Here is a 17,606-nt window from a genome sequence, read left to right on the forward strand (position 1 = left end):
ATATCATCAAAATTGTTGATATTAATTTTTTATTGAAAAAAAAAATTCTTCAGAAATTTTTAATATTTAAATATGTAGTCAATTGAAAAATGATTAATATTCGTTGCATTTTTTTTCAGATTATAAGAAAATAGAGGATATCGTTGAACTTGGATATATTTAGTTATTGTATATTGTGGAATTCTTAATCCCAATATAATATTTCTGGTATTTTAATATTTGATATGATGATAAAACATAGAATTTCATTTCGTAATTTTAAAAATATATTTGAAGTAATTAAATAATATAAATAATAAAGACACTGAATTTACATGTCTAAAGATGATATTTATTTTTATTTATTACGTGTAGAGAAAAATGCACTTTATAACTGCATGTAACTCTGAAATATATGTTGCAGCACGTGATTAATCAAAATTATGAACGATATATCTAGTTAGCGTATTCTACTTTTGAAAAAGATTACTAAAATACAAAAATGAGTACTTGAAAATAAGGTCAAGCAGTATATGTTCATATGAACTTTTATTTTATTGTTCCTGCATTTAGAATGCAGTTATTATCTAGCTTATATGTATTACAGTAAATATTTGCATCAAAATATAAATCATGATAAATTATATGTATATAGGTATCATAATAACAAAGTACAATAGCAAAATTTCCATTTAGTTTATTGATGTTTTTTGATAAAATATGTATCGGTATAGAAAAATGGCAAAAATAATGCACTTTTTTGAAAATAATGAATTATAAAAAAGAATTTGTAGAATTATTTATTTTATTATTTTTAAAATTTGTAGAATTTGTAGAATTATAAAAAATTTCAAAAGAAATGTCAGGCAATCAAGATTTCCTATAAATCAACAAAATTTTAAAAAGTGAAAATATGGATTTTAATAGTTCAAAGTTTTTTCCTAACTTCTTATATATATATATATAAGAAAAAAATAAAGAATTTAATTCAGAGTTATCGTCATTTATAAGATTATATAATTAATGCATTCCAAAAAGAATAAAATCAATCTTGAGATTCCAATTATCTAAAAAAAAAGTATAAAAGATCAAGAAATCTTATTTTAATTTTCATTACATTTCATTTTAATTTACCTAGAAACAAAAAGCACATACTAAATCTCAATAAAAAGATTTTATTTTTCCAGTTACGTCAACAAAGCTTCGTGACGTAGCACAAGGTCCTCAGCAATAACTTCCATCCGAGGTTCAATCGATAAAGCCTCCCATTTCGGTCAAGCCGAAAACACGAACCAGTTTCCCGGAATCTCAAACTTCTCTCTCTCTACTCTCTCTTTCTCTACTATTATACCACTACTACTATTACTATTAATATTATTATTAGTACTACTATTTCTTTTCACAAAATTTCTTAAAAATACTAATAATTTATATACATTTTATTTTATTATATGTATATATATATATTTCAAATCAGGAATTTTTTTCTTTTTTTACATGTTATGTCTTTTGCAACATGCTGGGAGAAAATATAATAATATAACACTATGACGATACAGTAGAAACGATGATGATGAAAAAAAAGGAAAAAGAAAGAATGTAACACACGACGAATATCGTATGAAATTATAATTGTATTCAAAGGCGGAGGCGCTGTTGCCTTTCATTTGTTAAGCAAGTCGCGCATTGACGTCACATATGCGAGCTACAGAAAATTATAGAAAAGTCGACTTCCATGAAAAACTCGTACATTTTATTTTAAAATTATGTTGATCATTAGAAATTAATTTATTATCGGTTTTAACTCTTAATCGTAAGTATCATTGGATTATAGATAACCATGATAGTTTAAAGACAGTTTAAATTTTATATTGGGTTAATTTTAATGTTATTTTATTATTATAATTTTAATTTATATTTTATATCATATATATTAAATTATATCGATGATATAATATATGATATGTTTATATATAAATTATATAATTTATTATTTGAGAATATTTTTGTTATGAATTATAGAACGAATTAAAAAATATTAATCAAATATCAGAGAATATCTGTTTTTAGTTATGATTTTTAATATGAACATGATTAAGTCATTTATTAATTATAATTATAAAGATATACCGACATTTTTTTTTCATGAAAATATTTAAATTGCAAGCAATTAGTTCTGACAGATGTTCCTACTATAAATAACGTCAAGGATGAAGATGCTATTTGGCAAGTAATCGATTTTTTCGTTGCACAATTTAAAATTTTTTTTATTTTTAAAAATTTTATTTTCGATGACATATCGATAACTCCATTTCAAAATGTTATTTTAAAATTAAATCTTCGTTAAAAAAACTTTTAAAGATCTCGTTATTTATACAACTTGTATAAATTGCACTTACTATGATGAAATTTTAATTAATATCTGATGGATTGAATTTCAATCGATTGAATCCACTTTATCTGAATATGAATCCTATCCTTATCCTATTATTTAAATGAGAAATCATAAATAGTGAAAAAATTTATAATCTCTTATATGAATTCCAATTATATGTATAATATATTTATCACATAAAGAAACTCCATTTATGATGGTACGTTTACTTTATTAACTAAACTTTTGTTGATTCAATTCATTTATTAACTAATTGAATGAAAAAACATAAGAAATATGAAGAATGAATTGAAATAAATAGAACTCTAAACTATTTATTTCTATTTGGATTATTATATATATTATATATAATTAGAATTTGAATCTATTGAAAACTAAGAGATATACAAAATAAGCTATCTATATTTTATTCAAAATATTTACTCAAAATATTTTATTCAAGATTAGGAACATAAAAAAATTTATATATAAATAAATTAAATATGCCAAATGATTGATGCTAATTTTAAAGTATATTATATTATAAAATATAATAATTTCTAGTATATTTTTAAAATTATTCAATTGTTCTCATAAAATGATATTTCTTAACGTGGATGCAAAATAATTTGTAGAATATAATTACTGCTGTCATTTTCATTTAATGACTTTCAATGCTTATTTATTTTAATACAATTGCATAATCATATTCCATGGCAGTACCAGATGTCTCGTTATTTCAAAAAAAACAGTATCGCTAATCATTTTGCGATAATAAAGTCATGTAAAATATTAAGTTTTTAAATTTTTTTTAATAAAGAAAATAGGAGGTTGCAAATTATTCGAACATCACAAAGGAGGTCGCAACTTAAAAAATGATTGGAGAATGCAGACATAGAGGGATGATGATGCACAGTAGCAGCCGCCGCTTGACTCTCCCGCTCTGTCTCACTCGGAAGTCCCGATGGTATCGACATACATTCATGGAACCTGGCTCGTATTTTTCGACGAGCTTCTTTGACGGACGCATACAACGCTTTCAGGCGAAGGGCGAGCACGGTCGCGCGCACCCGTTCCAAATCTAGGTCATACTCTATGCATATGCACATAAATGCACTGGAATGCCCCAATGACCCAGTTTACGAATCCTGACGTAGTTATATCGTAGCCTCGATCCTATGACGTGCACTCTCCCCAAATCAAGGTAAACTTCCCCCGATACACGCTTTTATTCGCTATTAGACCATTTGTCTCATTCTTCTTTGTTTCCTGTTTGTCGAATAGCAGTCCTTGGTGATCTCGCCGCCGAGAGAGGATCATCTTAACGAATGTTACTAGATTAGATGCAAAATCGGAATGATTTTGATGTGAAGAATTATTATTGAGTGAAAATTATTCTGGAAGAAAATAGAATTTATTAAAGATTGATCTTTAATTTTATTTTTAAGAATAAATCAGATTCAATGGGAATTAGAAAGATCTTCGATATTTTTTTAATATTATCCACAATAAACGATAAATCATTTATTAATGAAAATTTTCATTATAAATATTGAAATTATTTTGCAATCTTTTTGAGGATCATAATTCACAGATTGCAAGGCTATGCTTTAAAAAATGATCAATTATAAAAATTATAAAACAAATTTCTTATAAAATATCCAAATCGATAATTTATTTTTCTCTTTTTTCCATCAAAAATGGAATCGATTAGGAAACCGATCGAAATAATTATATATTTTTCTATTCTATTCACACTATGTGTACAACTTGTTAACGACTACACCACTATTTCCGCGTGAAACGCCCTCTTTCTCCAGAGTATTTACGTAATGACGCGGTGACCTGTTTCAGCCGGCGCTTAAGTATGTAAATTGCGCGGAATTACTATTGTGTCGGCTGTGTTAAGCTTCTTATTCAAATTGTTGCTTTTAATCTTTTCCCGGTGGCCGATCTAACACGTTTCGGAACAAAACGTTGTCTCGATTAAGTTCCTTGTAAGCTAAAACCCGTTTTCCATTCTTCTCATATCTGACATCTGGATTTGTCTTTTACGCCTCATAAAGTTATAGTAGGATTTATAGCAACGACTATAGCATATACATTCTGACTATGTATATTCGAATTGTATCTTTGAATTAAGAAATCATTTCTTAAACTAAGAATGCATACTTTGATATTTTTTTAAGAGGAATTATTAATTGTTTTCTATGTCAAATATTTTTAAGCTCTATTTTGTTTAAAACACAAATCAATTGATGAAATTTGTATATTTTTTATAATATATTAATCTGAAATGGTTAACGAACTTGAGAGCGATCAGAGGAAGAGTAATCAGAGCTCTTGAGCCTTGAAAGACGACGTGTCAGCATTAAGATGGCAACATCGCAGCATTGTCCGTGAGATATACACGGTGAAAAACGATATCTGAACTTAGTGAGCGAAATAGTGTCGCCTACATAGTGCGACACAAGAGCAGCTCATTCTTCCATGGACATTTTACACTCCAGTTTTGAGTGCAACGCTTCGCACGAGTGCAACTCTGACCTAGAATTTTAAAGACTTATTTCTTACATTCGCTACTTTAACGTGACCATAATAAACCATAACCTTCGTGCACCGGATTCTAAAATGACAAAGCAAGTTTGCCATGAATCAGTTTCATTACCTTGGAATTATTATAAGTTTGCTACACAAAAGTAATTAATTAAAGATTCCACTATAAGATTTTTTCAGTCTTCATTGATCTATTTAGAATAATTCTTAAAAAAGTGAATGATTATATTCATTATAACTATCTTATTGGTTGAATATATAAGAATATATCCATAGCATATTGAAAGATATATTTTGTGGAGTTCTTTTTTTTTTCTTTAAATGATTTAATAATTATTTTTAATATTCTATAATTAATATCTATAATTCTATCTATAATCTATAATTCTATAATTAAATTAATTCTTTTAGAATTGATTTAATCATTTAAAAAAGAAATCAAATTACAAATCATTTTTTTATAATGATAAATAAATATTTATTTTTTATTTTTGATATATCATCATCATGTAAGCCTAGAATTATTTTTTCTCTTATCAGGGAGATAATTCAATTAGGATTATTTCATATATATTTTCTTAATAGATGAACATCCTAATGGATTCATTACGCCTTGTGTTATAATTAATCTAGTAAGACATGAAAAATATACAAGTGTTTTGAAAGTGACTTTGAGCAGATGTTGAATGAAAAAAAGAATTATTGGTATTAGTTTACCTTCAATTCTCAGACCTCCAGTGTTTTTTCACTAAGAAGAAAGACTGAAATATGAGCTTCTGCTCTAGGCGAGCTATCCCTTGACTAATAGGGTGATCCTTTACATGATGGAAGCCGAAATACATTTGTTAGACAATAAAGAAAATTTTTGTAATCTTAACAAACCAATATATATTCATTTTGGATAAATCAATAGTTATACTTTCTTTTAATAGTACCTTTAATGATAAATTAAATTTAATATCTTACATTTTAAAAGAAAAATAATATTATAAATATTTTAAAAAGATATACCAAAATTTTATATTTCAAATATAGTTATATATAGTTATAATAATAATAAAGTTAATAGTTGAATATAAAATTCAAATGAAATTTAAAATAATTAAAAATTTCAAGACAAGAAATATGATACTACGTCAGAAACATTGTATCTTCTAACCTCAATTTTTAAAAAAAGATTTAACGCTTTTAAAAAGCGTAATAATTGAAAGACATTCTGATAAATTATAAAATTAAAGAAACATTATTTTCAATAATGAATTACCAACTTGAATTCACGATTTTTCTTTTTTTTTTCTCATCATTTCGCATCTTGTTCTTGTTGCGACAAATGCTTTTCACTGAGGCAAATGGAAAAAATATAACGAAGCGCGCGCAGCCTAGTGCTCTGTTCGTTACATTCGCTTAACGAGTGCTTTAACACTCGAACTGTATAACGAGTACACTTAACCTATCTGCATTGATAAACGTGTCGTTAGATTTTTGCAACCTTGATCCTAATCAAACGGATCGCGATATTAGCGTCTAAATTGCATAGGAATTCTATTGAAAATAATATTTCAAAGTGTATTCAAAGTATACCGAATCTTGTACCGAAACGTTTAACCTGGATACTTTAGGAAAAAAAAAAGAAAAATCGTTACGTGTATCACAAAGCTCGGAGAAAATATTTCTATCATGCCCTCGTTGTCTATTTCGAGCCATTTCTCTCGCTTCTGTCTTTTTTCACCTTTTTTTTTTTAAATAAAATCTGAATTTCACATCATGTACTACGGATGTGATATTTTTGACACATTTACCATACTCTCTCGAATACCTCGTATATATTACCGATAAAAACGGAACCAGATGTATCGACCGTATATTATAAAACTTTTTTTTCACATTGAACAAGAGACACGAGAATTACGAGTGATTCCCAGTCATTTCAATCTCTACGTATTTATTTTTCAAAATTCCAAAAAGATTGAAGATTGGACAGGCGAAAAAAGTTATTGACTTGTTGGTTTTCGTTAGATTTTACTTGTTTCGTGCACCGGTAAGTCGAATCGACATGAAATGGATAGAGTGGACATTCGTTGCGCTTGACACGGTGAAATGCATTTCCAACGTGCGAATAATTTTTAGAAGAGCACGTATTGTGCTACTGCGTTTAAAGTGAAACTGAATACGCTTGGCGTCGAAATAGAGAGATTTATAAAATTGAAAGCTTGCAAATTGTAGAGTATATAAAGTTTCCTAAAAATAATCTTCTTGAAAACTTATAAAAAATTTTATTGCAAGAAAAATTTTAATGATTATTAATTAAAATAAGAATAAATCCAAATGAAGAAAATGAAAAAACATGGAAAAATAAAATTATAATAAAGTTTCGATTAAAATCTAAAAAATCTGAATATTTTACTTGAATCGAATTATTCATTCATATAATTCACAAATTCATATGGAATTTATTCATAACCTCAAAAAGTCAGTTTCATCGATAAAGGAAATCGTAAACCCTAGATTCCACTAACCGATTGAATGCTGATCGGAAAATGGGTGAGAGTTTTCGATTGTTAGGCTTTCTGATTTCAAATTCAACTTATACAAACAGAACCCGGTTTCCGCGATAGCAAGAGCAGCCGTTTAGAATCGGTGCTCGCAACACGATGCATAATACAAATTGGTGTTCTCGCAACGATCGATAGTCCATGTTCGATTGTTCTCTCGGGAGCAGTTGCACGTTGTTATTACAAGTGACGCCACGAGCAATGTGTTGTACTATTGTGGTACCTTTAATTACTAACGAAATTGGTTTAAGGTAGAGTCATCTATAATTCGTTGAAAATATTCTATATTATATTTTTACTCCTTCTTTTACTTTTTTCTATCCTATTCTTTTTATCTTTTTTTTTTCTTTCTTTTCTATTTAAATTCTATCTAATTTTTCTTTGATTTTCTATGACAAAACATTCGACACGATTTCAATGTATATTTAAAAAAATGAGAGAAAATGTGCCCCATATTGAATCATAATTTCGTTTCCATTTTATTTGCGATAGATATCTTTTCGATTTGAATGATTTGAAATAAAATTACGATATATTTTTTTTATTTAATTTTTGTTAAAATATTATAATAACTTTTACTGAAACAAAATTTAATTTAAATGACATGAATAATGATTAAATTTGTAAGAATTATTATCTTGTTTTTTACGGAAGAAAAAAATATTAGATTTATCTTATCGATTGAGCATGTTTTTAAAATATATTATAATAGCAGATTAAGATATTGCGTATCTAAATCACAATTTATCATATTCTTAAGAATTATTAAGAATTATTAATTAAAACAAATAATATGAACAGATAAGTATAACGAAATTTTAATTAATTTTAATAATTTTAAATCTTAATAATTTATTCAAATGAAACAATTTATCGCATTTTTTTATAAATGAAACCTAACCTAAATTTGAGTAATTTTTTTAATACAAAGAAATTTACAGTTATTTTCTTTACATTTTATACATAAATACTTTCTTCAATATGTTTTATAGTTTCGAACATTTATGCAGCAACGTATCTCACAAAAAGAACAAATGAAAAGAAATTTATCAATTACACGCGATTTCTCGACACCAGTGGAAAGCCCCATTCTCCCATTCTATCGAGAAAAAGGAAATAAGTCGCTATTCTTCAGTCACGATAATTAGCCAAAGGAAAAGAAAACGACGAAGAAAAAGAAAAAGAGAACGAAGTGTTGGAGGCAAGCTGTTCGCTTCACTCGGCTTTCTTTCAAAGTTCCGAAACTCATCGTGCAAATAAAGGAAAGGGCCATGTCGAGGACGAAGGCCACCGTTACACATTCATCTTTTAAAGCGGCACTTTTCAAAGCATCACTTTACGAACCACCCAACTGCGTTACAGGAGAGAAAGCTCATTCCCTACATAGTGTCGCGAAACGCCTCTTTTATCCCTCTTTGCATTGCGTCCGTGACGACCACCGACTACACGTGTACTCGTCAATATTTTCCCTTTTTATTATTAATCTGTCTCGTTCGCCCTCACTGGTTCGTCTTTTCTTAACATAATTTATATACAGAATGTATTTTATGATATGCGTCACATTATTGTAATATGGGAATTTTATTTATTAAATAAGAAGGAATTAAGAATTTAAGGACATTGTAACTGTCTTCCGATTGATTTTTTGATTGAAGAGAATTTAAATTCTGTTCGTTCTCATTTTTTTTCTTTAAGTAAATATATGTCTTAATATACATATATGAGATACTTTTGGAGGATCGATTCTGGAGGTCAAGGTTAATATATAGAAATATCGATTAAGGGTTATTTATTAAGTTATAAGCAATTTAAATTTGCAATAGATGAAGCAAGGTAGCGTTGTGATAAAGATAAAGCTGTTTCAATCTATCTTCGTCTCGTTTATAACGTAATAAATAATCAATATTTTTTTATAATAAAATTTCTAATAAATATGTAATAATAAGAAACATAAAAAAAAACAAACTTTTTGTCATCTCTGATGTAATTTAAAAATTAATATTTTTATGTAAGTGTCAAATAATATTCCAAACTATATACTAATACTAGATCATATAATATCCAACAAAAGAATAATTTATTAAAAACAAATTTTTTTCAATATAAAACTTTTTTTGCAATTTTCATTTTTTCATACAGAGTTATATTCTTATTTTATAGTATCAATTTCAAAATCTTGTACAAATCCATATTTAATGTTATGCTTCATCATATTCGCGGGATACTTTACATACACATATATTCTCTCTTTCTCTCTTTCTATCCTCTGCACTGCTATTCCCTCTCCTTCTAATCGTTTTATCTTTGAGAACTAATTGTTACTGAACATGCGGTTGAACTTCTCTACGCAGAGAAGCCGGGAGGCCGGAAAGTGTTGTCAAGCTGAAACAGCTTTTCTCCCTCCACAGCTTTTTAAAAGCATCCAGTCGTGGATGACGCATCAGGTAGCACAACACATACGCTTCTTCTCCCTTAAACACACTCCGTCCAACGAGCGTCTAGCTAGAAGCGTGTGTAGCACGGTAAAAAACCGAGTATCGAATGCTACCGCATGAATAAGTCCCTTTGAAGTTTCCACCACCCACAGCAACTCCGCTCCGAAAAATCTTGCAGCTTCAACCGTTTTAAAACCGACACGTTTTCCTCTCGTCGTCGGCTACCCAGTCGTGTATCTTTATGCCTGTGTGTGTCTTTAAAAACCCTAGTTCACACAGGTGCGGCCAAGTTTGCCATCCCTCTCTGATGCTTTCGTTTCTTGCCGGAACAGGAACAACAGAACGAAACGAGGGAAAAAAGAGGAATGCAGGAAAAGGGTGAAAGGGAAGAGATGCGGAGGTGGTGTTGCGCCACGTGTTTTGAAACTGTCTCGCGTGGGATGACGAGCTTTTGTGGCGGAATACTGGTACAAGCGGCAGCAGGAGCGGAAATATTTGTCCGCGTCTATCGTTACTTACAAAATCCCATTTCGCGCGGATTAATTATAAAGTACGAACTAACGGCATACCACGAACTTTTGTATAGCATTAAATTCTATTTATGATTGAACTGAGTCAGAGTTCACGACTCACCATCGCTAATTAATTTTTTATTATCGAACATCATTGGACTTAAGGAACATTTTCGGATATCCGTTATTTGTTGATTAAGGAATTTTAAATTTTATTGTTTTTTTCAATTTTCTTGAGAATATAAAGAATGTAAAGAAAATCAGAGGTGGTATATATATAAAATTAATTTTGATCATAATTTAAAATATTATGAAATATCATAATGTATGAATTATGTTTATATATAAAATTAATAAATATAAATATATGTTCCTTATTTTTTTTTAATTTTTTTTACAAAACAGAAGATGCTGTCTTGAAAATAAAACATTGAATGAAAGAGAAAGTAACATTTGCGAAAAGTAATATTTTATTCATTTCAAATTTTTCTATTTATGTATATTATACGATATACTATCGATAATTTATTTCATTCTTTATTTTTCTTTAATTTTGTCGAATCACGTTTCTATTATATTCGTCTTGTATGCATTTGAAGTTTTAAAGCACGATTTAAAATCCATTGAATGCTCATTACTATAGTTGAGTAAGAAACATGAAAAACGTAACAAGAATGATAAAAGGCGATACAGTAACGCGTACAAAAGAACTCATTGTAGAGAAAAAGGGGTACTGAGAATAAAATACCATGGAGTATTATTGCAAAAGAACACGATTGTAGAGAGAATGTTCAAATGTTAGATGAAGTAGATTCTCGAAGCGACGAATGTAAGCAGCATTATGTTAACTCCATATAAAGTTCGATATTTTAAATCCTATTATTCAAATATGATAAAGCTTAAATAAAATAAATTTCTTAATAAGAAATATTATATTATGATATTTTCTAACTTACTATTTTCATTTAAATTTATCATCTAGAATATCGCTTGTTTTTAGAAGTATCAAGAAGATGTAATATGATGTAATTAATTTTCTCTTAAATGAACTTATAAAAGTCTTCACTTGAACTCTTACCTATGGATATCAAAATATATTAAAATTTATCATTGTATTTGAATAGAATAAATCGATTACTTACATAAATTTGAAATTCCTTGTTTTAGATTTGATTGATAATGAAAGTCTCAAAGGCTGGAAATAATGATTCTTACATGATAACAATCGAATACTAGATAATGATTTATGCTATTACCACGCTAATATCGGATTCTTGCGACCACAAAACCCACAAGAATCACAAGTTCTTTCCCTCTTTTTATCTATTTCACTTCTTCCGAACGAGTCTGGCTTCGTTGGTAATTATTTATGTTGGCCGGTCTCTGTGCGAAACGGTAATTGAATTTGCGTCCGTAAAACGGCCACTGACCGTAATTTGTCGACTAGTCAAAGAGAAGGAAGAGAGATAAAGAAAGAGAGAAACCTAGATGATTAATATAGTCTTAATTGTCCTCATTGTTGTGCGAATGAAACGTGGCTGGTGACTTGCTTAAGTCAATTGAAGTCTCTTAAGAGAATTTTATATCTCCTGGAAATAATGAACTTATAATGTCTACGATCTTATTGTACAAAATGAATATCTTTCTCTTTGAACAAAATTTTTGTAAAAAATAATAGATTAAGATTAATTTCAGTGATTTGTTATCTAATAATATGATCATATTTATAGGTTATATTGATTCGCCATATTTTTATCATATTATATATCATTTGTAATATTTTAATAATTTTTATTGTTTTTCTCAGTTATCTTAAAAAAATTTTTTTCATTGTGTTCATACCTAAATGGAATTGAAATGTAAAAGTCAAAATTAAGAAAATTTAAGACAAAAAAAATCGGAATTAATTCTCTTTCATATTGCATGTTCCTTTGCAAAGATATAAAAAAACCATATATATATATCTTAAATACCTCTTATAGTCCTTTTTGTCTTGAATTTCTCCTGTTGCAAAGCTTTTTTTCAATGTTTCTGAGCGTGTTTTCTTTCTTCTTTATTCTTATAACGGATGAGCCAAAGAGGCGACCTCTGTTATGGATCCCTCGAAGTAAGAGAGATACACCACGAAGGGGCGCGACATTTGCGATTCAAAGCACAACGAGAAAATGAAGATTAAGGGTGGAGGGTTTAAACGAACGAGAATTACGACACGTGTACTCGTGCGAGAGGGTATGAAGGGTGCTAGAGATGATCTATAGTCACTGCCTGACGCTTTTATTCGAGTTCATTTTGTAAGTCAATATCGCAGTTAGAGGTAAAGAATTGCCTTTGTATTTAAAGCGTTAACTGAACAGTGACTTGTTGGTCCAAGTATTTCGCAAACAAACGGATTGATGGATTAATGAAATTGTTTGAACGAATTGTGCAGATAATTTTATTTGTTTTAATGTTTGAGATGATATATTGGTACACGATATTTTTTGTTATAAAAAATTTTAAAAATTGAAATATTAAGGAAACCTTTTTTTTTTTTCCTGTTTTACAGATAAATCTACGCCTCATTCTTGTCAGTGGTAAGACAAAAGAGTTCCTATTCAGTCCGAGCGACTCTGCGGGGGACATAGCGCACCATGTGTTTGAAAACTGGCCGGAAGGTACGTTCTTATTGAAATTTATTTACATTGTAATCTCATACATGAAACGACTAACCAATTATATGATCCTTTTTATAAAAGATTTTTATTATAAAAAAAAACAAATAAATAAAAGAACAAAAAGGAATAAAAACAGATTAAATAAAATTTATGAAAGTTTGACAATATTTATCAATGAATTTCATATTGCGTATTCATGAGATTCGAAATAATCACATTGAACAATGGTACAAGACGATCCGATTAAGTCTCCTGTCGTGTTAATCTATCATTCGAAATTTCACTTGACATGATGTGTCATAGAAATTCCCTTATCATTGAGAAACTCGATGGAAATGTGTTTGTCACAAGACTCACTTATATCACAATTATCCATACAATAACTGTATTGATATATTAGACAAACATATTTTTCTATCAATAAATTAAACGTAGTTTATTGTTCATCCATGTTATACGATGGATTTTACGTTTGTATTTTCATCGTCTGTCATTGTCAGGCTACGTGAAGCATGAAAGTACCAGAATTGAAAACACTTGCAGAAATATATAGACCATAAAATATCGCCATCTATCGTGAGATATATCAAAAGCATGAAGTACAATTCAATTAAGCATGGTACAACGAGATGGCGAAACGAGCAAAGCAAAAATTTCAAAACCAAACGAGAAATTTGTTAGCATAATTTATTATACCATGAGATTTGCATAAAAATTACACTAAAAAAAGAGAAAATGGTAAAAATGAATTGATTAACGAGAGAGAAGTTTCAAAACTATAAATATCATTTATTATTTTTGTTACTTTCTATGAATGCCTTGAAAAAATAATGTAAGTATTATTAATTACATATTGAAAAAATTTATTAAATAAATAATATATTTATATTTATTTAACGATAAAAATATAGAATAATAAAAAATAGATTTTGTAGAATTCATTAATTCAGAATGACATGTCAAATATATGTAGTATTAAAAATTTTTTATAGGTTATGTTACTATTTTATTATCGCTATTTCTTATTTTTTAAAAACAAATAAAACAATGTTATTTATAATAAATTTAAATTTAAAAAAATACAAAATAAAATTCTTAAAAATCTATTTTCTATTTTAATCTACAATTTTATAACAAATTTCACTTTAAATTATTTTTATTATATACGAAATACAAAGCTTCTCGTAAAGGGCCATTATATATATTAATCTTGTATCAAAAAAAAAAAGAATTCGACTTACCTTTATTTCCATACTGTGAAAAGTGAATCGAGTAGATTTTCATTCTTCTAAAAAGCGTGTTTCAATGCAAATCTTCTCAATACTTGAAAAGTAACCCGTTTAATATTAAAATGTATTCAGTGACCGCAACATCTCTTTTGCTATCTTGAATTGTCGCGTCGGAATTAATTTTAGTTTTAAAAAATAGAAAAAAGAAATTACACGAGAATTATTATTGTTGAATTATTATTGGTATATAGTTAATTTAGATAATATTTCTCAAAAATTCAATAATTAACTGCACCAAGTTCTCGATATGTTTGATCATATTATCTGATATAATATAAGATGAAATCTTTTTTTATCTTTGAATACAATATATAATAATTCAATTTAATATTATTTTTTTATCTGATGTTTTATAAATAATATATATAATTTATATAATTTATATATATTTAATATATTTGTATTTGCTTTATCTTAAAATAATTCATAATTTATGAATATTATATTATGAATACTTATATTATGAATGTTTAAATAAATTCTATTAGAATCTGTCACAATTAAAATGATACAAAAAATGTATATTTATTAAATATATTATAAAAAATATAAAAAATAAATTTAAAAATGAATTTCAATAATATATATGATTTTTATATTTTCAACCTATTATGATGTTTTGATAATACTATATTTGAAAAGTTAAATTGAATTTTAATTTAAAATTACAAAAAATATAAATAATCTTTATGATAAATATTTTTAATACATATATTTATGTACAGAAATGTATACAAAAATATTTCTTCTACAAAAAAATAATTTCAAATATTTAATATTTAAAATATGAAGATAAAAAAGCATAAGATAATTTCTATTTTTCTAGTTTAACATAATTATTAAAATTTTCACACGCATTTTTAAGAAACAGTATAACATTGAATTATTTCTATCTCTTACTTTCAATTTCAATTTCTTCTTCTTACTATTTATCACAAATTTTCAAGAAATATAATTAGGTTATGTCATAATCTTATCTTTTACGTCCACAATAGAATCTTTCTAAATCTTTTTGCGCATCATTCATTTCATGCTTCTTTTACATCGTCGATAAATTAAATTTAGATGATGAACAGTAAAAGTCGAGGAAATTTTACGAAATTTTTGCCAAAAAACGATTGATGAAATTAAAGTGAAATATTCTCGCGTCCTTTCTATAAATTCTTTCCAATGAACTTATTATTATTTTTTCATGTCGTTGTCCCACCAATGGAAAATGCTGAAAATATTCGAGACAAGGTCGTTTCGAGATCTTATACGAGGTTTCTATCTCTTTGTCTTTTCAGACTGGGCGGAAGAGGCAGTCGCTAAAGCGGAGATCCTGCGGTTAATCTACCAGGGCCGTTTTCTGCACAGCAATGTCACGCTCGGTGCTCTTGGGCTTCCTTTCGGGAAAACCACGGTGATGCATCTGGTCCCACGAGAGAACCTTCCCGAGCCTAATTCTCAAGGTAAATCATCGACCAGCCATCTTCTTGTTTATCCTGTCCAGGAGAAAAATGAAAGGCGCAGTTCTGGCCAGGGAAGGGAAAGCCTTTAGATTCCGAACCAATATAGAGTCGCGATTTAATCCTTTAATGATGGATTCTCTCGAGCGAACATAGTTGGTTAGAAGAATTTTTCGTTGCTTTTTGGAATAATTTTAATATCAGAATAATTTTAATATCAGTTATGGATTTAGATTTTATTATTAAAATCAGGGAAAAGCTATTGTTTTTTTTTTTTTTATAATAGAACTATATATTCTATTCAGTATCATATTAATTTCTTTAAAGGTTCTTAGATGGTATCCAAATGTTGATATACTTATATCATCATATTTGCATTCATGATAGTTTCTTCTTTCTCTTTGACATCGCCTAAAAATTATTTAGAAATTATTAGAATAATATATTTATTTGATAGAATTCAAAATGAAAAATATGTGATATTATATAAATAAAAATGAAATAAGATTATATCATTATTTTTATGCTTATATTAATATAATAATTCTAATTCTATTTTGATGTTTATAATAAATTAATAAATTATATATCTATTATAAAGTACAATAGTGTATATACCCTGTATTTTAATATTATATAAATACTAGATTAACTTATACTACAATTTTATTTTCTTTCCTTAATATTTTTGTTATTTTTAAACTTAAAAAACATGCATCTTATTTCGTATGGTTTCTCATCTACTATATACTTCGTAATATGAGGTATTATTAAAATGAACCAATACTTATCGGATATTGTTATATGATAGAGTTAAGGAAAAACCATAAATATAGTTATTTTATTTTAATATACATGATTCATATGCCTCGTGGAATAAACATGCAATATTATTTACACAACATATTGTTTTTCTTTCTCCATGCGGTCTCGTTAATCCTCTATATGTATATTCTATGTGCACTCGAGACAACAATTTACTTTTTCATTCCCTATGGTTACTATATAAATTATATTATATTATATTATATTCCATTTTTCATCTTTTGTTTTCATGTCTTTTTTAAACAGATTTTGCAAATAGATTTAAAATATTATATATTTATAATATTATATTTTAGATATTTATTTACAAATATTTATATTCATATATTTATTTTACAGATTTTTTTAAAGATATTTTTTTAAGATATTTATTTCAATCTAATTAATTTTAAAAAAAATTTTTTTATTAATTTTTTTATATTTTAATTAAAATTTTATATATATTTACTATATCATCTAAACTTGGAATTACAAGTAATATTATAAATTTATTTATTTTTTCTAAAATCAATAATTTATAAATATAGAAAAATATGCAACAAATATTTATTACCAACATTTATTTATATTATTCATATATTGATTATTCAATATAATAAATTATAATATCCAATATTAGCTAAAGATCCCAATCTCACTTTTGCTAATTACAGGTCTTCTGCCTAACGGCGGATACATGCACATACCAGCCCGACAACATTCTGCTTCCTGATTATGATTAACAAAATCTTCCAAAAAAAAAAAATAATAATAATAAAAACAAATCCCAAAGTGTGTCCATGTCCGTACAATCCAAATGTCCACGATCGTCGTTCCTGTACAACCCAATCTCTTCGCGATCTTGAAAAAGAAATTACGTGGCAGAACTCATGGTACTTAATTGCTGTTTACTTCGAGGTATTATCTTTGTTATTGTCGACGACAAATAACTATTTATGCTCGGTAAACACGACAACTTTGTAGCGATACTTAAACCCGTGTT

At 27.4% G+C, this 17,606-nt stretch overlaps 1 protein-coding gene and 2 long non-coding RNA genes across 13 annotated transcripts in view; 2 read left to right on the top strand and 1 right to left on the bottom strand.

Annotated features, from left to right (window-relative positions):
* Positions 1-9,569, top strand: part of LOC107993766 (uncharacterized) — a 46,613-nt gene extending 37,044 nt beyond the window's left edge. For 6 of the 8 annotated variants that reach the window (XR_009830156.1, XR_009830157.1, XR_009830152.1 and 3 more), the window contains 2 exons: positions 120-7,712; positions 8,454-9,569. This is a non-coding gene — a long non-coding RNA (uncharacterized LOC107993766). The remainder of the gene's footprint in view (positions 1-119; positions 7,713-8,453) is intronic. The other 2 variants (XR_009830153.1, XR_009830158.1) reach the window with 2 other exon arrangements.
* LOC107993762 (ubiquitin-like protein 3) overlaps positions 1-17,606 on the top strand; it is a 71,743-nt gene that overhangs the window by 50,993 nt on the left and 3,144 nt on the right. Inside the window, exons 2-4 of one of the 3 annotated variants that reach the window (XM_062076268.1) lie at positions 12,954-13,062; positions 15,638-15,802; positions 17,278-17,420. In XM_062076268.1, coding sequence (XP_061932252.1) covers positions 12,954-13,062; positions 15,638-15,802; positions 17,278-17,336 — 333 coding nt within the window. In that variant the 3' untranslated portion in view covers positions 17,337-17,420. Of the gene's footprint in view, positions 1-12,953; positions 13,063-15,637; positions 16,700-17,277; positions 17,421-17,606 lie in introns of those variants that run through there. The other 2 variants (XM_017050371.3, XM_062076267.1) reach the window with 2 other exon arrangements.
* LOC107993765 (uncharacterized) lies at positions 10,775-12,704 on the bottom strand. Of its 2 annotated transcripts, XR_001765167.3 has the most exons (4): positions 12,382-12,704; positions 11,551-11,997; positions 11,365-11,486; positions 10,775-11,284 (listed from the first exon to the last, which is right to left on the bottom strand). It is a non-coding gene; the product is annotated as an uncharacterized LOC107993765 (long non-coding RNA). The 2 variants fall into 2 exon arrangements; XR_009830162.1 differs by having other exon boundaries at positions 11,551-12,704.

This window comes from Apis cerana, linkage group LG6, assembly GCF_029169275.1.
Source record: "Apis cerana isolate GH-2021 linkage group LG6, AcerK_1.0, whole genome shotgun sequence".
NCBI lineage: Eukaryota > Metazoa > Arthropoda > Insecta > Hymenoptera > Apidae > Apis > Apis cerana.